The following is a 24,115-nucleotide window of genomic DNA, read 5'->3' on the forward strand; positions in this document are numbered from 1 at the left end:
CAAATTGTAGTAGTACCTACCCGTGGCATGATGGTTAGTGCGTTGGACTGTGATGCCAGAGGTCTTGGGTTCGATCCCGGCCTATGCCATCTTAAGTTGTTCCCCCGGGTACTGCATCTTGCGAGGAATTCACAAATTCTCCAAGAGTAACTCTTGTCATGAAAAAGTGCTTTCTCAAATTAGCCGCTCGGATTCGGCATATAAACTGTAGGTCCCCTCCATTCCTGACAAAATTATTCGCACACATTAATGGTTGAAAGTTGTAAGTCACTAGGCCCTAGTTCTCAACGGACTGTTGCGCCACCCAATTTATTTATTTATAGATATGCCCTTCTAAAACCCGTGTTGAAAATCACCCATAAGACCATTGACAAGGCAATCTAAACATCTTTGAAATGATGGAAAGTTTACAGATGGTTCTAATTCATTTAGTAGCTTTAGTTTATTGGTTAGGTAAGTGTTTAAAGATAATTGATCAATGACCAATAGAACAGATTTAAGATTCAGAAACCATTGTAACCTAACCGAATCGGATCGGATTTTCAAGGTTCCTTCATAGTCGTTTAGAGCTTTTGTAGAAGAATTTTCAAGTCTTAAAGTCGATGATCCAGCATTGAAATTAATTTTTATTTATTTTATTTTTAAAATATTATTACTCGTAGCATTTATGTTTCCATCATATATATAAAACTTTAAAATTTTAAAAATTTCTTTTAAACTTGTATTTTGTTGACCACGACTGGAAACTGATAATTAAACTCAAAATTTTGTTTTCAATGAAATCAAGCCTCAATCTAAACCGTTATGTCATCTCTAACATTATTTCATCATACCATAATGCATAAGTATATTTAATCAGTGTTTAAAGCTCAGTTAACTATTGTTCTCCTGCAGTTATCTGTTTCAATAACCATATAATTCAACAAAAATAAAATCATTAACAATTAAAATGTATACTTAACGATCTTGTTGATAAGTAATAGCTATTCTCTATTCTCATTTTCATCATATAAAATACCTACCCAGGCACCTGTTCCTGTATCACTATTTCATCAAAATTACCTCAACCATTTAATACCCAGCAATTAGTATTTAAATGTATCTGAACTTGTAAGTATCCATAAACTTATGTTAACTTTGATATAATGTACATATAATACAAGGAAATATATACAAATAATGAAACTACCAACAATCAAAATAACAAATCACAAAATGAATTATTACTATACCTATTCATCCTTGGTTTGGTTGTGACAAAATTAACATTTTTTTAAAATAAATTTCTAACCACTCAATAAATTAAAACTTCACATCAGTCATCAATTAAAATTTAAAATAAAAAAAAAATCAACAACGAAATAAAAACAACAAATTAATGTATGTATCTATACTTTGCCTTTTAGCTAAGTGAAATAAAATTTAATATTATCTAAAAAAAAGCCATTAATTAAATTTAATTATCTTTCTTCTATAATGTGTATATATGACAGCAGACGTAGAAGTTGGGTGGGCAGCGATTTGAGTTACCTTTCAACCAACATATAAGTATTTTGTATTCAAAATATTCCCATTTCGTTTGTCTATTCGTGTATATTAATTAAACTAATTAATTTCGCACACGTATCAATAATTTAATGGCCTTAAAGACTATAATAAACAAATAGCTAAGCTAGCTACTATAAGCCAGCCCATTGATACTGCCCACCTCTATCGCTGGCTGGCGCTGGCTGTATTGAAATCGGACCCCGAAAGCAATAACAAATAAAATACAAACCACCCAGCATTTAGCCCCCACAAACGAACGGGCACAGGTACGAGTATATCCAATCAATTCAATCAATCACAAAATCAGAGCTATAATGGTTAGTTTTGCAAGTAAGATAGATAGAAAAACAGACACAGATACAGACACAAAACAGGGTACAGGGTGGGTCAAAAATGTATTTCTAATTCGAAAAAATAAGTATTCGTATCTCTTAATGTAGGTTTCTTCTTTTTTCAAGGCACTTAAACAGCAAACTTGCGAGTTAAAAGACCAGAAACTATTATTCTTAATGAAAGTGTATATGAGCCAATCTGACATATTTAGAGTCAACTTGTATTAAGGAATTAAGTTATAAAACAATCTTTCAACTTACTTTCCATATTGTACGTTGCTATAGAAATACATCAAATATGCGTTGCCCCGGTATTAAATTCTGCCTTATCACAAAATAAGTTCAACGCATTGATTTAATGTGTACCGAGAAGTGAGCGTCAATGTGCTAGTCAACGCGATCCAAGAAAAAGGTGACTGTATTTTCACTAAGCAAAGCATTTGACAAACTTAACCACCGTATTTTTGAAAGACAACTACAAGATTTAAGTCTTAAAAACAAATTTGTGTTATGGATATCTTCATAACTCAAAGTCAGTTTCTATAATTTTGTATTTAAGAGTGAACGTGATACATACTTTACTAATAACTCTGGTGTACCTCAGGGTACGCACGTTTGTCCCTTATTATTTTTGCTTTTTATTAACGATCATTCGTCCTTTTTAATTCTGTTACTCTTATATATGCCGATGATGTAAAAATGTTCCTACATCTAACTCTGTTAAGGCGACGCAAATGCTCGGTATACCCTTTGGGGAAGTTCTGAGATCAACGAACGAGGTGAGTCACTTTTTCATTTTATTATTGAAAATAATATGACCACTTTTAACAGAGGCAATACTCTCACTTTCGTCTTTAGAAGCTCGAAAAATTATGATGGATGGGAGGACTTTAGTAAACAACAGTAGTTTATTAGTGGCGAATTGGAGAGTTTCCCAAATTAATTTCGAGTCGAAAAACCCTCCGCCTTACAGAAATGCCAAAAAAATGAGTGGACGAAATTCAGTCAAATTGCTAATTCCAAACTAAGGAACTTACCGAATCTCACTGAATCGATAGGAGACCTTGAATCAAAGGTGAAAACCTTTGAAACATCTATAAGTAAAGCTTTAAGAGTCTCTTGCCCAGTTAAATATAGCCATAAAACCCTTCCTACTTGGTGTAATGAAGAACTGTCTAGTCTTAGGAAAATGACAAGGACAATTTTTAATATCTGCCACAAACATAAGTTTAACCAACTGTTTAAAGACTCTCTTATAATTTACAAGCAAGCCCTGTCATCAGCCAAAAGAATACTGTCAATCAATCGAAGGCATAGGGACTCCGCAAGGCTCACCAAAGTTTTATCGAAGAAACATTGTAATCCTTCATTTCTAAAAAAGCCTGATAGAACCTGGACAGCCTCTCCAGCCGAATCTCTTGAGCTACTGATGAAGACGCACTTTCCGGGTTGCGAGAGTGATAACCCCGAATCGCTGAAAACCAAAGAGCTAAACGTAGCTCATGTGGAGCAAGTCAATTCCGTTATAACCAGAGAAAATATTTTGTGGGCCATCAATACTTTTCCTCCATATAAATCCTCAGGCATGGATGGCATACTACCAGTTATGCTTCATAAGTAGCATGATGTGGCAGCTCCATGGCTGGAACAAATTTTAAAGGATGCCTCCTTCTCAAACATGTGCCCATGTTGTGGAGACAGGTCAAAGTAGTTTTTATCCCGAAAGTGGGTAGGCGATGTCACGAATCCGCGAAGGATTTCAGACCAATAAGCTTAACATCTTTTGTGCTTAAAACCTTGGAGCGCATTCTTGATTACCATATTAGAGAAATCCTAGTTGGACGACCTCTGGAAAGCTCTCAGCATGCTTATCTTAAGGGCAAATCTACGGAGACTGGCCTCCATGAGGTAGTGCGTTCTGTAGATCAAACAATCCATTATAAAGAATTTACTCTTGCCACCTTACTAGACATAGAAGGTGCTTTTAACAACGTCCATACCGAATCCATAGGACAATCGCTCGTTAAGTTCTGTGTAGAAGACTTCATTCGAGAATAGATTATTTCCATGCTCAGTGGTAGGACGATTCGAGCCACTCTAGGCCTTTCGCCTCTTCTATGGCTTCTGGTCATGGATACAATTTTTGTTAAATTAGAAAGATGTGAAGTGAAGGCTGTAGACTTTGCGTATGATTTGGTGCTATTGGTATCAGGAAAGTACACCTCTGTGATTAGTGAAATCACGGAGTCAGCTTTGAAAAAAGTTAGCACGTGGGCTTCGAATTGTGGACTAGGAGTTAACCAAAGTAAAACTGAACTGTTGCTCTTTACCACCAAAACTTAAGTACCGCCCTTCACGCTACCTCGACTCAACGGTCAAATCCTATCAATGGTGTTCCAGTGCAAAATATTTGGGAGTTATACCCGACCCTAAACTAAACTTACAACTAAATATTGGAGTACGGGTTAAGAAGCCCTGTGTTGCCTTCTACGCCTGCAGCAAAAAAAAGTGGGAACTTCAGTCGAAGATAATTTTATGGACGTACACAGCCGTAGTACGTCCAATCTTAACATATGGTTCGATTGTGTGATGGCCTGCTCTTAGCAAAGCCTATAATATTGATAAGCTAAAGAAGGTTCAAAGAACAGCTTGTGTGGGCAGCAAAGGGCCATGTGTACTTGCCCAAAGGACGCCTTAAACGTTATTTTAGATCTTCTACCAATCGAACTTTTTATTAAATACATAGTTTCCTGCAGCGCTATGAGGATGAAGGAATCAAACAGCTGGTTGTGAAAACCTTATGGTCACAGCAACACAACGAAATTGATTCCCTTAGATATTATCTCGGTAGACCTCCTACTTTGAGCCTTAGTAAGGGCTTTAAGGTTATTTTCCCATCCAGAGAAGATTGGGAGGATGAAATCGTGTCGAAAGGTTTCGACACAATCATCTTTACTGACGGCTCAAAGATGGGGTACGGAGTTGGTTCTGCGATCTTTTCTGAGTCCCTAGGTAAATGTAGCTAAATCCTTTAGGTTTCCAGACTTTGCTAGCGTTTTTCAGGCTGAACTGCTGGCAATAAGGGAGGCATGTAAGATACTTAAACAAAGCCCAAACCAAAACCGAAATTCGGCTATCTGTACAGACAGTCAGGCAGCAGTTCAAAGCTATTAACTCGGCCACATCCTCATCTAAATTGGTCCAGCAATGTCGCGATGAGCTTGCGAACCTGAATATTAACCTCGGTGTCACCCTGATCTGGGTTCCGGGCCAAAGTGGTATCGTGGGAAATGAACGGGCTGACGAGCTAGCCAGGCAAGGATCAGCCCTTCATAGCTCACTCTTGGTGCTATGAAGGGTAAAATCTTTTCTATGAACCAAACTAAATCAAACCGAAGGTGGAGCACTTTACCCAACTGCATTATATCTAGGAAGATATGGCCCACCTATAGTAAAACCCGTACAAACGATCTTATATGCAGGCCAAGGCAAGATATAGCAAGGATTGTTGAGGTTTTTACCGGACATTGGCCAATAGGAGTTCATGCGGAGAAGTTGAGTATCTCCTACAACACCTTTTGCCGTAGTTGTAGTGACCCAAGAGAAAGTGAAACGATAATCCATTGCCTCTGCAAATGTCCTGCTTTGGCAAACACTAGAATGAAATGCTTTGGAAAAGCATTCTTTCACGAACTTGATGAGCTATCTGAGACAAAGATGAGAGACTTAATCTTTTTTCTCAATGCCACAAAATGGATCTAACATAATCGCTATAAAGCGTCTCTATAAATCTTTATTATTATTGACCATTTTGAATACAGCAATTAAAATGCTAACAAGACTCTTGGTTTTATTTAAAGATTCTCTCGAGAATTTTTTGATTATTACGAGTATGTTCTTAAAACTGTTTAAGTCTCATTTTTAAGATCTAACTTAGAGTATGGTTGTATTGTATAGGGGGCCATATTATGCGGTCCATATATAAATAGAGTAAAGTCCATTTAAAGAAGATTTATTGGATTTCCCTTAAGATTTCTACCAAGGCTCGAACCCTGCCACCGTGTTTATTTAATGCATTTTTCATCAATGAAAGAATAAAATCACCGACTAAAGAAAATTATTCTTTTATTCTAAAAAATCCAATAATTTAGTTTAAATGTTTAAGTTTTTCTATTGTTTTTTGTTTTGTTAGAATTTTAAAAAATGTAACGAAAGTAAATAAATTAAAAACATCCAAAACTTTTGACCCACCCTGTATTTACCAAATGACGGATGTAAATTATAGATATCAATTTACCTATTCATCAAGTTGCGGCTACACGAGCACATAAATTCATGCCACAATTCGAAATGGAATCGAATTCATCAGATATTGATGTATGGATAATGGGAATAGTGGTGGGGAGGATTTAACATATAAGCAAATATAAGTTTATATATTAGTTAAAACACTTAAAACAGTTTATAATAAAGTAATAAACGTTTTTGTATATATTTTTGTAGCCTGAGGCTTAATTTATACTTTGAGTGGATCCAAAGGTAATTGTTTTTATACCACTTAAACCATATTTATCATCATCAAATACCACTAAAGGCCGGTTGTACCATCAGTGATAAATTGAATTCACTCAAAATAAGTTTATGGATTGTAGATATTTTATTGTTTTAAATTTGCAGTTTGTGTAAAATCTCGATTAGAGTGTAAACAAGGTACATATGTATTATAACAGACTTTAATTTTGAGTATATCTAAATTTATGAAGTAGCTTTTTTTTCATAAAATCCATGATAAAATTTATAGTCCGTTTCTTCAATATCAAGTTAAAAAATACTTTTTTTATTTTATTTAATATTATAAAAATCTTCATAAGTTGATACATTTCACCTGTCTTACAAAAATCTTAAGGAAACGCTAAATGGTTTCAAACATAACAAGATAGAACGGTTTGAAAGTCTTAGTTTTGTTCTATTGTCAAAGCAATTCTATATAAAATCAAGTATTTGCATTTGTTATATTACAAAAATAATGTTGAAAACGGTTATTTTTAAAACTTGACCTAATAGTTAAAATTCGAAAAAGATTCGAAATCAGCATTGAAAATTAACTCTAAAACTATGGAAGTATCAATTAGAGTCAAATAAAGACCAATGAGAATTTCCAGTAACTAAAGTAAGGTACTAAAATGATTTAAATTGTATCTATAAGAAAATGATTTAAGTTTGTTGTTAAAAAGATATTTTGAACTTAGTCTTAAAAACACTGTTTTTGGTTGTTTTAACACTTTAAAACCCAGATGTAATGGGACAAATTTAAAGGCAAGATTCGATTTAGGACATCTTATCATTTAAAATTTTTTTTTTTGTTTCTGGGACAGACAAAAATTTTGCTGTACAGTGAAATTTGTCTGTGTTTCAGTTACTTACGTGTTTTCGGCTTATATTGTATCTACTATTGAAATGTGAAGATTTAGTGTGGGGCCCGAGTGAAACCCTACTTAAATACAAAAAATGTTAAAGGAGATTTTTCTAATTTGGTGTTATAATTGTAAACATCCTCGTTACTGTTTTTTAAACCAGAATCAATGTTGGATAGAGATTACAGAAAAGTGATTTAATCGTACATGACTGAAATGACTTCTATGAATCAATTAATTTAAGAATAGCGGAGGTGCAATTTTTTTACGATGGTGTCCCCTGCATTTCAGGGTATAGGACAGAACTAATAATATAATAATAATAGCTCCTGTAGCTTGCTACAATTCTCGTCCATCTTGGATATTACTTCCTACAGGATGGGGTTACAATTCGGTATATTGTCTATGTTTAAAGGTAAATTGATATTAAAACATGCTACAAGACTTGATCACTTCTGTAAAAGATTTTATTATATTGGATAGCTTTAAGAACTACCTTTCTAACCAAAAGGCACTTAGAAGATTGTCAGCCTGCAGTTTCAATGTCCTTATGAGAAGGGGATATAGTCCTGTTTCTAACATAAGAAGTGATTTTCTTAACAAAGTGTTTGAAGAGTTTTTTCACAACCGTTTCAAACAGCTTGAATTTGCTACTAATCCCGATGTTAGCGTTTATAAAGCATCTTTTCTAAGAGAATTTAATGTCTGTTTTTACTTTATGCAGACAATCTGCAAATAATAAAGCTTTGATACAAACTCCTGCATAATCGACTCCGCCAATAGGGTAATCATTGAGGTCATCGATAAAAAGCGAAAATAATGTAGGGCTGAATGTGCAACCCTGCCTCATTTTTGTTGCATAAGGGTTTTAAATTGGCGCGTGTATATTTGTTTTGGCGGCCATTTTTTGTTGGTGCCATCTTTCAAATCTTTTGTTCATTATATAGTTGCTTAAGCTAAATCATCATTGCAAGTGACACGATTGAACAGCACGTTCTAATGATAACACTTTATTATCAAAATGAGTGTTCGTTAACGCAAACGTTTCGCGTGGCCTTTAACAGTCGACTCTTAAATGAACGCAAGATCGGCAGAGAACGCATCACCCGTTAAGTTTACAGCAGAACCCGAGTCAGTCTGTTCCTCGCCGTGCACAAGAACTCAGCCTTTTCTAGACATTAACTTGGCGAATTTTGCTTCGGGACTTGGGATATACCCGTACAAGATCCAACTGACCCAGGAGCTCAAAGTTCATGACCATAGACAACTCCGTTTGTTCGCTGAGCGGGCTTCAAATCGTTTGGAAATGGACCAGAAACGTCATCTTTAGTGACGAGCAGCATTTTTTGACGAATGGTTGTGTTGACAAGTAAAATTGACGTATATGGGACGACACCAACCCACGTGAAGTTTACCAGGTGATAATACATCCTTAAAAAGTAACCGTTTGGTTTGGATTTTAGGCCGGTGGCGTAGTAAGTACGTAACTTCTTAATAACGACGTTAGTAAGGCGATCACTGTCAACAGCGAGCACTACATAACGATGATAACTAATTTCTTATGGTCCAAATTGAACCATAGGGACCTAGACGACATGTGGTTCCATTAGGACGGCGCTACATGCTAAACAGCAAACGCCACGACTTCTACACACAAAATCTACCCACCCTTATTGAAAAACCATATAGTTACGAAGTCAGAAAGTTCTGCACCATTTTACACTGACGACTTAGTTTCTTCTCACTATTCTTCGACCACACGACCGAATTTATGTGATACTTTTAAACCATACAACTAATAAAACAAAGCTCCATGATTAATTGTTTCAAAAGCTGTTTTCTTGCTGAAACCTCTCCATCACTAAACTTCTAAGAATGAAAATATTATCAATGGTGGAGTAACTAAAACCAGCTTGGAATTCATTTAAAAGTAGCCCTGTTTCTATCCATGATAAGAGCTGCTTATGTAGCATATTCTTTAAAGTCTTATATGTTGCGTTAAGAAAAGATATTGTAGTGTAGCCCGAAGCTTCCATCACTGATCCTTATAGTTCTTAGCTGCAGTTTTTCCATCTTTTAGACACTAAAACGTTTATTTTAATTTTCTTAGAATTGAGGATCTATAGAACCCCACTGGTATATCGAGGTGACGCATAATGCCCAATTTTTGATAAAATAAAGATATTAAGTAAATTCTTGAAATGGGTGTGTAGCACAATTCCATATACAGTGTTTTGGACGCAGCAAAACTTTTACAGTTTCCAAAATTCTATTGAATTTTTGCAGTTTGCCACTCAATATGTTTGACGTTTTTCATATTTTTTTTTTATTGAAAAGTTTCTCAAACTTTTTGTTCGCCTCAATGCAGTTATTAAAAAAAGCCTTGAAAAGAATTCTTCATTAAACCAATCCTCGTTGCCTTTTCACTCCTTTTTTCACTAATCTTACAATATTTTCCAAAAAGATAGAGTCTGCATTTTGGTGTTCTTGAAGGTTGACGTCTAGTCGCTGCCTATAAGTCGACGCTTTAGAAGGCTTCCAATAGAGCCATGGCAATCACGGTAGATTGCTCGAGTTCTCATCAATTGTCTTTATAAAGTCCATTGGAAAGTTACAACAAATAGAAGTTGATTTGAGTACGAACATTCTTTTGCCTCAAAATATGTCACAAATTTCTCCCAGTTTTCAGCTATCATAAAATTATTAACTACAGATGACCCTTGTCCAGCAACAATAATAATTGAATCAGTTGAAAAGTGTGTCTTTAAGTCTGTAGACCTTTTTGAAAAATGCAGTATTGCATCTTACCAATACTTAAAGTATTGATAAGTATAAAACCCCGACACATTTAGCAATAACTTATGTTATATCACTACTGATTTTTTAGAGGACCATATAAAGTTATAAGAAAGGTTTATTACACAAATGTAAGATAACCTACGGCCTTAAGGACAGGATACAAACTTACAAATAGTAAACATTTATTTAACAACAAACGAAAATCTTGTAATACAGAGAAAAGTCAATTAATTGCAAAATCAACTTGGCAACAATTTTATTTCTAGAAGTGATCTTGTAAGTGGTCATTTGGCTTCGCCTGCGTAACGTTGGGCCTGCTTCGAGATTGCTTTGAATGACACTTCCAATATGACATTTCTTAAATGGCACTTCTGTCATTAGCAGCTGTTATTTTTTCTCAAAATACAAAAAATATAAGTTTTGAAATCGAAAAAATTAAATTTGTCGCGGAAGTAGCTTACACAGCCTTTTATAACCAATCCCTCCAAAAGCAAATGTATTTTGTTCGTTGACTTTTGTACAGCTGTTGAGCTGTAAGACAAACCAAATGTTCAGCAAATTTGAACTAGAACTTCCGCCACATTACGTAACATTACGTTGTTTTCCTTACGATTGTCAAATGGAACGTGATTTTGAAGCTTCATTGTGTTAGCATGCATTAAATTCCTATGGCTGAACTCGTAAACGTCAAGCGAAGCCGGAGCTGAAGCGTGTTTGTGTTCCAGCCATTAAAGACTGCGAATTACCTTTTAAGTGGCTATGTTAAGTCATTGATTTATGAAATCAAACAAGCAACTTCTGAAGTATTGGAATTCAATATTTATGCCACTTGTCTGAAGTGATATTTAAAAAATAAATGACATGAAATAATCGAATAGATTATAATAATAAAAAATTCATTCACAAAAAATATGTATATGTTTTCTGTTGTTATTTAAAGACTCTAATTTTATATTGCTTTGAAAAATTTGGACCTTAGAAAGCTTTTTAAATTCCATCTTAATGTGCTAAAACGAAGTGGAAACCATCATAAATATAAAAATATGATCTTCTCAAACGGCAACCAGGTCGATTGTTCTTACTTCTTATTATTATTAGCAAAAACACATTTCATTATAGTTTACAGAAAAAAGGTAAACAGTTTGGATTCATATATTTTAATGAATACAAACAAACCTTAGATAGAAGAACTTAGGTAAAGTTGTACAAAGCCAAGAGTATCTACCATATTTAATCTATAAAAGGCAATGCATACCTCCCTACTTTAAAATATTGGAGGAAACATTAAAATACGTACCTACGGTTTGTAAATTTTCAAGATGAAAAAGGGGAATGTAAGACTCGTTTCCATGTTGTTTTTTTTTTATAATCTACATGAACCACCTTTTGTAAGTAAGTACAGTATTTTTGTTGTACTTGTATTTTTATTTGTTGTTCTTCGTTTCTATTTTTTTTTCTAAACACAAATTAATTAACCTAAGTAGTTTCTTGTTACTCTGGATTGGTTTAAAGAAGATTTGAAATTATCTTTAAGATACGAACCTAAATCTAAATGAAAAACAAAAAACAAAAACAAAGTTTTAAGTGGGCAATTAAATTTTGTTTTAATGATGATTGCAGTTAAATTGTTTTTAGAAAGAAAATTGCAAAAGTGAGCTACTTTAAGACTCTTCAAGAAATATTTGAATAAGTTGATTAAAACTTATCGGAAAATGTTTAGTGTGAATTTATGTTTTGTGTATTTTTATTTGTTTGTAAGTTCTCCTATTGGATGTTGAATTTTGTTACAAAGTACCTATATTTATAGAAAGTAGTATTCCATTTTTAATTGTACATATATTTGCTTAATTTTTCTAAGAAACCAAAAATTATTGATGGCCTCTTTTAAACATTTTGATTTTAAGTACGTAGGATCGACTTTTGGAAACAATGCCCGACGGCATATGCGCGGGGTACTTGATTCCTCTGAATAACTTGATATTTCCTATGAACAGAAATTATTTTTTGACATATCTACATGTTGAACCTCATCCTCATATTTTGCATCTTTCTTGATCAATGTGAAATATTTGGAGCATGTTTTAATTAAATTGCACAATTTTCAATTCTTGAGGTTTTAACCCAAGCCGTTAAAAGTTAATGTAATGGAAGTAACAATATTTTCAGTAAAGAAATAGAGTTTTGGTATTATGTTCTCACTTATATTCAAAAATGTCAACGTTTAAAATGTGTCTTCATTGTTTTAAGAGCACAACAAGTTAAGAACTTTAAAAAGAGACTGTTTGGTGTGAGACATGTAGTTGTTTTTAACATTATAGAACAAAATTTATATTGGATTTTTGTCTAAAAACGTATTTAAACTAATTTTTTAAACATTAATTTCACACATTTATTATGACTTACCCAACATGTTTAAATACAGTGAAAAAAAAATATGTTTTCTTCTCAAAGGTTGAAATCCAGAGTTAGGGAAATCATTCCACGTTCTTGATGTGCGGCTTAAAAAAATCTCTCATTCGATAGTACTTTCAAAATTGAGTTCAAAGATAAAGTGATCGCGTATAAGTAGAAGTACAATTATTCTAATTTAAGTTTATAGAACTTTTTAGGTCAAAACACTTTCGAAACAAAAATTTGAAAAACCAGACTAAATTAAAATAACAAATTCTACAGAATTATTTTCTGTTATACATTGAAAAATATGAACCCATTAGGTTTTTCAAAATTTTACAAGATTTGTCTTAGAAACACCATTTGAACCAACAAAGTCATATACACTATTAACCACTAGAATGAGGCCACACATTTTGTTATACCTGTTGGAAGTTTTGTACCCAGAAACTTTTATTACCCGGAATAGGAGGTACATATTCCCCTATTATAGATTCCTTAAATTAAAGGGCAAATTAGAAGAGAGCGTTGCAATCTCATAAGATAAAAGAATTAAGTACTAAAAAAGCTTATAATGTGAGCTTGGCTAGGATGAAGACATATCGAATATTTATGTGTAGGAGCTTAGATGTACTTCTCAGAGGGAAAAAGAGAGGGCATGAGAAGCGTGCGGTCGAAGATGTTCAGAGGTTAAAAAGCAGGAATAAAGTTCGAAAGTTTTATGAACAGGTGAAACGAAATTTACAGGTACATAAACCTAGAACAGAGCCTAGTTTTGGCATCCCTGTCAAACTCGTCCGTTGAGAATTCACGCTGCACCATAAAGGTTGTGAAGATCTCAATCAAAAATATATATATAAAGAGAAAAACTTTTAAACAATATAATATATGTAACTTTATTCTATGAATGCTGAACTTAGACTAATCTCTTCATTTTACTTCATTTACATTTATCGTTTGTTTTCTTTAATTCATGTTTATTATAATTTTCTTTACTTCATTCTCTTATACTTGACCTATGCAGCGCTTTGGTAAAGTACCCAATCTACTACAGGTTGAAAACAACTTAACAGAACCTTTCGATGTCAAAAAAGGTTTTAGACAAGGTGATGCGCTGTCATGTGATCTTTTTAACATCGGGCTTGAAAGAATAGTGCAGAGCTCACACGTCAACACTAGAGGCACTATCTTTCAAAAGTCTGTTCAATTACTAGTATATGCTGATGACATTGATGTAATCGAAAGAACTCAGAGTGGTGTCAATAGGGCTTTTGTGAGTATTGAGGCAGAGGCGGCAAAAATGGGTTTAACGGTTAATGATCCACCAATCTTTATTCCTCAGCTCGTATAAAAGCATTTCTTTCGATAGTCTATTCTCCTGGTATGTACAAGTTTTAATAAAGTGATCAGCCTGCGCCTCGAGTGTGCTCGTGAAAAGTTTCGGTATTTCGGTTTCTAAATATATTGCCTAAATCGGTGTATTTTGCGGTAAGTTGAAGTTTTCCCAAAAAATTTCTTTGAAATTGTTCTACCACTTCGTTCTCATCTGCACCTCAGACCTAAGAAACGTAGCACAGAGTTGATTTCAAAACGGCATCAAATATTTTATATTTGGCTGAAAGGATTATTCTGTCGTTTGAAAAAAAAAAAACATTTTTCCATGATAAATTCAATAAGCTTTGAGAGGTGCTGGCTTTTTCCATAAGGTGTTTGGCGAAAGTTAGTGTTAAATTTAGCTTTACACCTAAATATTTAATTTATTTGTATATTTCTAAAAGATTTCCACTAAAGTACCATCTATTTCCGATTAGGCTTCTTGAGAATCGTGAGAAGATCATTATTTATGACTTGTCTGAATTAATAGATAATCCCCACCTATCACAGTAATCTAGCGATTTATCATTAACTGTGGGTTTATTGATGATTCTGAAAACAGGAAAAGGTCCTCATCGAACAGAACCACATTTATAACAGAATCAGATATTCGTATTCCTCCAGGTAAGGCTTTCTCTATGTCATTTATGAACAGCGAAAAGAACAAGGCACTGAGTGGATAACCTTGTTTTACTCCGGACATGTTTCGAACCATTCTGAAAATATCTTCCCATCCCAGACTGCTGCATTAGTTCCAATATATTAGCGAAAGCTTATAGAAGAGTGCGCAAGGTCAAAAGCCGCTTTGAAGACCACAAAGAAAGAATATACTTTTTTATTCCTTGCTTGAAAAGCTTTTATGATTGATGAAGAGTGAAGATCTGGTCTATTGAAGAAAAGTTTTTTCTAAATCCGGCTTGAAGATCCGACAGAATATTTTTCCTTTCGACTCATTTTCAAGTCTCTCTACTAATATACCTCGGTAATTCTCAGCGATGTCTAAGGGACCCAGGAGCTTCAAATCGATACCCACCATCTCTTTATCGATTTTAAAGCCGCGTATGACAGCATCTATAGGGAAGAGCTCAAAACTCAACCATCAACACTAGAGGCACAATCTTCCAAAGATCCATCCAATTACTCGGATACGCAGATGATATTGACATAATTGGAAGATCAAAGCGTGATGTCAGTGGAGCGTTTTTGAGCATTGCGACGGCGACGGAAGCGAAGAAGATGGGTTTAGTGGTCAATGAGGACAAGACCAAGTATATATGCTGTCATCAAAAAAGGACACTGAACGACGATGTCTTGGACAAAACGTCACCATGGACAGCTATAACTTTGAGGTAGTTAAGGACTTTGTCTACCTAGGCACCGCTATTAATGCAGACAACGACACCAGCGCTGAAATCAAACGAAGAATAACTCTTGCAAATCGCTGCTTCTTTGGAATTAGAAGGCAATTGAGAAGTAAAGTCCTCTCTCGAGCATGTACAATCACCATCTATAAGGCACTCATTATCCCGGTTCTCATTTATGGCGCTGAGGCCTGGACCCTGTCAAAGAAAGATAAGAGCGTCTTAGGATGCTTCGAGAGAAAAATTCTTCACGCGATTTTTGGTCCCGTACGCATAGATGGAGAATGGAGGAGAAGATATAACGACGAACTGTACGGGCTGTACAGCGACACTGACCTAGTTAGCAGAATCAAAGTCCAACGGCTTAAATGGCTAGGTCATGTAGAGCGGATGGACATCAACGCTCCAGCCCGGAAGGTCTTCGAATCCAATCCCGAGGGACGGCGCAGTAGAGGAAGACCGCGACTCAGGTGGCGCACCCAGGTGGGAGTGGACCTCAACCAACTTGGCGTGCGAAACTGGAGACAGCTAGCTAGGGACCGAGCTGGCTGGAGACGCTTGTTGGTTGAGGCCCAGGTCCGCCCCGGACTGTAGCGCCACCTTAAGTAAGTAAGTAAGTCTAAGGGACCATTTTTGTGTACCTATTGGATAAATTACCGTTTTCTTGAAAGAGGAGGGGATGTCAGCATTTGCAAAGACTTGGTTGAAGAGTTCCCTTATTTTATCAATGCATGTGTGAGGAGAATTTATATAGAACTCATACGGAATCCCATCTTCACCTAGTGCCTTTCCATTTTTCGCTTTTTCCAGTACAGCTTTTATGTCTTCTATTGTTATCTCTCCATCTAACGTTTCATCAAGAGCATAAGGTACCGCATAGCAGTAATATTGGCTTGGGTTATTTTATTACCCAGAAGTCCTTTAAAATGTGTAGCCAGGCTTTCTGCAGATAACCCAGTGCCCATTTTATGAGTAATTCCGTTTATTTCTCGAGCTCTCTTCCAGAATTCTAACTAGTTTTTGGTTTGACCTAGTGCAAAATAAGCTCATCAAAGTCCAGCGGTCAACAGGTATGTGCATCACAGGAGCACTTCGCTCAACACCAACCGCGCAGCACTGGAGTTTTTTTAAACCTAAAACCTCTTGACATACCTATTCTACAAAATGGTGGCAGACAACTCATGTGTGAGGCTTAGAGCCACCTCTCAATGGAACAGTAACAATACTGGACTGGACATACTACTATTCTAGACAGTTTCAGATCTATCCCAGATCGCTTAGACTATACCATCCCAAAAATGGTATTCGGTAAAAGCTTCCATGTGTCCATCCCTTCAAGATCCTCCTGGGAACAAGAGCGACCCCTTGCTTCATGGTACCATTTTGTCAAACCACAATTTCGCAAATTTCATGCAATTGTTAAAAGATAAAAGGATTTTTGTCGCGCTTTCCAACATTCCTTATCGAACCATTTTTTTTTTTAAACTTTGGACTTTGGGTGCTGTTTAAATTTTTATTCAATGTCGAGAATCTAATATAACCTATTAGTTGGTTTGATAGTTCTTCGGTAGATTCTATTAGCATACCCTTGTTTGTAAATAAACTATCTAGATTGTGTTGAAATAGAACAGATTTATATTTGTGTACTGGCAATTAGGTACATTTCTTCATTCTACTACAATAGGCATATGATCTGAAAATGTTTTGTATTGTACTTCAAACTTTTTTATTCGACCAATCCATTCATTGTTTACGACACAGTAGTCGATGACACATTTCCCTGTCCTCCTATAAAAGTGTAGTCTCTTTCCTTGTCACCATCAGTACAACCATTTAAAATAATAGAATCATACATCTGCAGCTTCTCAAGCATATCAGATCCATTTTTATTGCAAATATTGTCTCCTGATCTACGATTGGAATGAGAGATCGATGAATTTGTTATATCTTGAATTGAATTAATTTGTGACTCACTGACCCTTGCATTCCAATCATCAATTAGTAAAATGCTGTTATTTGATAAGAGTTGCATTGCGTTGCTTAAATTTTCCAAATCCTGTGTCGATCTATTACAATTTATATACCTAGTAGGGTAAAATGCACATATTAGAATAGTTAAGGAGTTTTACTATCGTGATTCCTTCAAGTTCATCAAAATCAAACGTATTTAATAATGTAGTTTTTATACCGAAAAGTTGACCTCCAATAGCACGACCTTTAACAGAATTTGTAATTGCTTCTCCCTATATAAGCTTAAAACCAGATCAGATCAAGAGCATATATTTAAGACCACAAAAAGTGCAACAATTAATATTGTTTATGACGAGTATTGAAAGAAACATATTAACAGGCAAGTTTAAAATTATTCAATGAATATATGTCGGTATTTCCACACTTCAAAATATCTTAACAGTCACAAAACTATACGAAATCTTGAATAAGCCCTAAAATTCATTTTATTCAAATATTATCTCAATACAAATATCTTGATGAAATATAATGTTTTTATTTAAACATTCTCTCAATTCAAAAGAATTGTGTTACAATACAAACCTGGTGTCTTTTAAATACAGAGGGATAGAAACGAAAAAGACATCGAAATACCTTTCCTTTCAGAAATAAATGAACATGAACTTTCCTCCCTGTATTTCTGTTTTAGACGAAATCAACATCTGCAGATATACATTACCTTCCTATGTAGGTACGTCTTTAATGATTTAACAATAAAAATTTAATTTTACCATGAATACAAAAATTCGAATTGTCATCATTTTTTCCCCAAGTACCGTTTTCCGCTACAAAACAAACCCTCGTTAAATTTTCAACACACTTTTTTCGGTGTCAAATTAAATTTCTGAAACCTATCTATGTCACCATATCATTGTAAATTACTCAAAAAAATATAAAATATATATACATTTCTGAACCAAAAAGAATTGTGTTGTTTTTGTTTTCCTAAACAATAACTCTAACTAAGGGCCACACTCTGACGGCTTTGACTCTATGCGCGACGATGATGATCGCCATAATTACCCGAGCAGAACCACCATTGCGTTTTGCATTGCGCTTCTTCCATTGGCTGGATGCTCATTTCAAATACAAAACGCCTTTTTCTCATTGTTGGACTAAAATACCCCTCGTTTGTTATTGCTACCCGTCCTTGCACCTCACTCCCTTCGTTCAAAAAAACACACACAACACCATTGGACTTCATCATCATCATCATCAGCAATATAAAGGGGATGGAAAGATGGAATCCCACTAACGAACCTGCTCTCTCTGTCTGGCGCCTAACAATTCCCATTCTATCTCTCTAACTCTTGCGCATTGGTGCTTCGAGCCGCACCGAATAACCGGATATATCTGTCGGCTGGTTATGGGAACGAGATGGAATGCTAAGTGGGAATCACAGACTTGTCTAGTTAGCTTGTGTTTGCCTTTGCCTTTGCTGCCGCAAAGCAACTGCCGCTGCTTAACAATCCTCAATCTAGTTGAGAACAGTTGATTGTGAATCGTCGTGTAGAGAGGTCATCATATTATGTGGATTTATTTTAAACTTGACGTGATATTGAAATAACAAAGAGAGAGAAAAAAAAAGAATATTTATTAAAAAAGAAATCACATCTTTTTGTTTTGATTTCTTGTGTTGCGAAACAAGAAAAACTTGTGTTGTGAGCTTTTAAATCAAAGGCTAAGTGGAATATAGTTTAGCTAAGGAGATACTTGTTAGTAGTCCGACCAACTAGTGACATCTAGTTTATAGATAATTTAATTTAGAAAATTGTTTTTGATTGACGAGTTGCAATATTTCGATTGTGTTTTTAAACATTTTTAAACGGGTTTTTTGAAAATATAAGGATTTAGTGACAATTTTTTAACAAAATGCTTTGCCCTCCAACCATCCGACCACCGAGTCCAGCTGAATCGGAAATCTCAGTTGGTGCACCGAGTCCACTGCCGCATCATCACCACCACCATTTGCACCATCACTCGCAGCCTCTGCAGCTGACAGCTCGTGATGAGTACTTTCAGCCGTTTAAGAAGCTCAAAATGGAGCGTTCGGTAAGCCCGTGCGCTACATTGCCGCCCCCGCCACCACCTCCAGCAGCCCCCATAGCTCTGCAGCCACCGCCGCCGGCTACTACAAATCACCAGAAATCCAATATCGAAGGAGTCAAGAGCTTCTCGATCGCCGACATCCTCGGCCACGATAAGAGCTCTCGCAATGCAGCGGCAGCAGCAGCCGCCGCCTTTCCGACACATCCCCAGCTAGACATAGCTGCAGCCGCCGCCGCTGCCCATCATCCGATCTTGATACCTGCTACCCAGATTGTTCGTCCCTGGGACCATTTGCTGGGCCCAATTCCTGCTGTAAGACCGTTCATTCCACCAGCTCTACTGCACTATGAACAGCGTTTGGCATTGGACTACCACCGCCAATTGCAGGAGCACTTCAACGCCCAAGCTCAGCTGCTGCGACACATGGGAATGGATATAATTCCGTCGGAAAGTGGCTCGGAAAGATCTAGTTCGGCCGCCAGTGATTGCTGTTCGCCAGAAATAGCTGCCAATAGATTGTCAGGTGATGCACATCAACAAAACCACAGTGGACATAATCGTCATTCCACATCACCGGCGTCACATCATGGCAATGCCCAACAAACGGGATCGTCGTCCTCTTCGTCTGCATCTTCGGCAGCAAATCAAACTGCAACAAATGGAAAAACAAAACCCAATGGAACTCCTCTGGATGCACTCTTTCAAATGACAACCAAAGACTTTAATGAATCTGAAGGTAAGTTTATAGAAAAAAGTAGTGCTTTAAGTGAAAGAGTTGTCCTTTTGAAATTTTACGAATGAGTTTGTTGAAAAAAAATCGTTGAAAATACTATTTTTACTTAAATGGCGCCCGACAAAGTAACAGTTTCCTCATTTTCAAATGAATTTGTTGGAATTTATCGTTGAAAAAAAAGTTTTTGCTTAAATGGCGCCCAACAAAGGAACTGAGCTTTATTTTATTGGTCTTTTGTAAGCTCAATACTAAAAATTAAAAAAAAATTGATGTTTAAGGTCAATGAATTCGAAAATGTTACAAACAAAAATTAATCGCTCCTTACTAAATGAAAGTATTAAATTATACAAAAATTACTCTTTGGATCCTAAAGATAACGAAAATAGATGTTAATTAAATAATATGACTAATAAGAATATAGTTGTTTGATGGAGACTAAATACATTAAAAAAAATATCTTCTGTTGGGCGCCATTTCTGTAAATTTAAAACAGAAGCTTTTTTACTTCTGATTGAAAAGAAGTTGTGAATATTTTCTGTTTGCAAAATCGGTAATCAGAAAGATCAGATCATATAGTCTTTCTAAAAGCGTCAAAATTGAAAACTTTCAATGAGTTCCACGATAAACCTTTTTGATATGAATTGTAAAAGTTTCTTTCACTTTTTGTTTCAATCGAACAATATTTATTTAAAACCAAGGAAAAACAAAGTGAAGGTTAAGATTATTAAACACTTAGAGGATAAAGTGCTTGAAAGGTCCTTTTAATAGTCAGTAAAAATATAATTAAAACTCATACTGACTTCAAATCCTTAAAGCACACAAAAAAACGCTTTATGAAGAGATTAATCTTTTAAATTTAATGAATTATACATCAATCCCTCGTTGGCTGTAAGAAATTACTTATGTAGATGTTTATTTAATAATATAACTAGTAAAATAGTTGTTTAATGTAGAATAATAACGTTGGGCGCCATTTTTTTGAAAATAAATTGTATTAAAATTGCTTGTGTTGGGCGCCATTTCTGAAAATTCAAAATAAAAGCATTTTTAATCCTGATTGAAAAGAAGTGTTTAGCATTCCTTTTTGGCTAAGTTAATTATAAGATAGATATCTCATAAGTCATATGTACCTACATATAGCCTTTTTATAAGCAACGATATTGAAAACTCTTAATAAGTGATACGATAAACCTTCTTAATATTAATTGTTTCAATTTTAATCTCTTTTCGTTCCAATCGAACAAAATTTATTTAAAACTTAGCAACAACAAAGTTAAGGTTAATATTAGCAAACACTTAGAGAATAAAATGCGATACTAGTCCTTTTAAAATAAATTTGATGGCGCAACAGTCCGTTATTGAGAACTAGGGCCCAGTGACTTAAAACTCTCAACTATTTCCTGTGTGCGAGTACTGTTGTCATTGATGGAGGGGACCTATAGTTTTAAGCCGAATCCGAACTGCTAATTTGAGAAAGCACTTTTCATGGCAAGAACTACTCTTGGAGAATTTGTCAAGAGGCAGTACCCGTAAAAAAACACTTTTTAGTTAGTCAAAATTTAATTTATACTCAGATTGACTTAAAATCACAAAAATAGCACAAAATAAACGTTATGCGTATAATTATTAATATTTCAAAAGGGTTGACGATTTGAAGTAAACTTTATCACGATCCGCTAGGGATCACTTTGAAACAGATTTGATTTGAGTTTTTACTGAAAACATATAAACTACGACATTTTTACAATGAAAAACAAGGTGGAACGATATAGAGGAAATAAGTTCAATTTAGTTTTATTTCAAAGCATTCTACACGTTTTGCTTATATACCAGATAAAGTTTGTCTTGCTGTGAATGATCTGGAATTAATGCCAATTGGAATTTGCAGCAAAACATTATCAAATTCATTTAAGTAAACTCATTCTAACGAAATTACGTTCTTAAAAATAAGATGTGTTCAATAATACGATATTTCAAAAAACTAAAAAAACTTTGACTGGGTTTTTATTATTTTTTTACTGTGATTGAAAGCAGATCAGGGAATTGAGTCTATCAAATATTTATAGATACAATTTAATAATAATGTTTTATAAACTTACGACGTGACAAGAATTCCTTTATTACGGATACAAGTTTTTCCGTGTAGCATTGGTTGAAAAGATGACCAAATTAAAAGTCCCGCTGAAAAGCTGAATTTCGAAAGAATAAATAATATAAACCATTAATTTACTTACTAAATCTTTTAATAACTCGGACTTCTTAAGAAACCCTTCTTAATACATGTTTTCCACCATAAAACAAGAAGTTTTTGAGAACTGTTAACAAACAAAATTAAAAAATATAAACCTCAATATTACGAATCAAATTTGTCAAAACAGATATCTACCACTTAAAAAACACAAACAGAATGAGATCTCAATCATTTCTTCGAAGTTGTATAGTTATCTGTCAAATTAATATTCCTTCCATATTATTATGAAGATCTTTACTTGCACATTAAAAAATATTATTCCAAGAATCAATTAAAAAAGTAAAACAAAAACAAACTAAAATTGACCATCAGATGATATAATTTGATCCATTTGGTTATTGTACTTAAAGAGTACACATTTATAGGTTAGATACTTCATCTATCAATCTTAAGTATCTATCTCGTGGTCTTTTAAATAATTTTCTTTCTTTTTTTTTATCTTCAAAAATTCTTGTTGGTATATTTAGCAGACAAACACACTTCTCGTTATAATCGAGGGTATGATTCTCAAATTTCAACTTTTTCTCATAAAATCTCAAGTATGTATCTCTATTATAATGTAGGTACTCTTATAGGTACCCTTGAGTAATAATTCAACCTACATAGATATCCATATCTATGATATTACAAAAACAAAAGGAAAAAAAAGGATCATTTAGTTGTTTATGACATGTGTTTACCAAAACAAACCTCCCCCTAATTTATAGTTACTCTTATAAAGACACTAAAAAAGGTCCTTAGAGAGAAACAGAAAAAAGGTACATAAAACAAATTGCTTACATGACTTTTGTGGGACCAATGTCAGTTCTGTTTTTGTTTCAATAGAAATATGTGTGTAGTTCACATACCCCTAGATATGTTTTAAATTACAGTAGATACACAAGTCTTAATCGTATCTTAATTAAGGCTTGAACCAAAACCAACAAAAAAAAAATAAAGAATTACCAAACGAGGGCAGAAAAACAGGTATTTTCACATTCTTTAAACAACTACGTGAATAGGTCTACATAGCAAGGTGACAATGCAATTGAAAATTTTTATTTTAAATGAGACAAGCAAATAATAAATTAATTATAACAAATTGCCAAGAATGTGCACATTATTAAAGCCAAGCCACACAAGTTAATTATTGGGCCATTTGACTGGTGTGTCAAAAAAAAAAGAAAATACAAAACACCGAGATACTTTATTTGCCAATTATTCAAAAATAAAGAAAAAGCTGAAAAAAAAATCAGAAAATAAATACAAAATGTGTTCATAAATCACGATTTTAATTTAGTTTTATTTTTATACTTTTAAATTTTTATTTTTATTTTTATTAATATGATGGAAGTTTTATTTTGTATCTGTGAGGTTCGAGGCAGTCAACGCAACGCGTAGGCAGACGCAAAGAATATTCATCATCTATATAGCTCTGTATTATGTTTATGTACGACTTCTGTTTCAGTAGCTCATGTATCTTTCATATAAATAGATAAATAGATAGGTTTAGGTAGTTATAGATAAACCATAATACATCATAGTGAAGAGAAGATATTATACACTTTCGCCTCATTAGTTGAGTAATAACATTTAATCATTTAAAAGGTCATTAGGAACTTAAAAACCGAGGGAACTATTACAAGATACTCACTTACCTATAAACTGTATTGACATACATACATACATACATACATATCCATACCCATCTAGAAAATGTGTAGTTAATTACAAAGTATCTTGTATCTCAATGGTTTATCAGGTGTGTGGCGTGGCGTTTAGTGGGCGTTTCAATTGGTAGCTCTTCGATATTCCGCATACACTGTTCGAAATACCATTTGTAGGTATATTGAGTTCCGTTTTGGGTTTGAATT

General features: G+C 34.5%; 1 protein-coding gene across 1 annotated transcript in view; it reads left to right on the forward strand.

The window, feature by feature from the left end:
- Positions 1–18,725: 18,725 nt before the first annotated feature.
- Positions 18,726–24,115, forward strand: part of LOC129942680 (homeobox protein B-H1) — a 20,980-nt gene continuing 15,590 nt past the window's right edge. The window contains exon 1 of the mRNA XM_056051722.1: positions 18,726–20,014. Within this exon, the coding sequence (XP_055907697.1) occupies positions 19,102–20,014 (913 nt within the window). The 5' untranslated portion in view covers positions 18,726–19,101. The remainder of the gene's footprint in view (positions 20,015–24,115) is intronic.

Source organism: Eupeodes corollae, chromosome 1 (assembly GCF_945859685.1).
Source record: "Eupeodes corollae chromosome 1, idEupCoro1.1, whole genome shotgun sequence".
In the NCBI taxonomy this organism is placed as follows: Eukaryota; Metazoa; Arthropoda; class Insecta; order Diptera; family Syrphidae; genus Eupeodes; species Eupeodes corollae.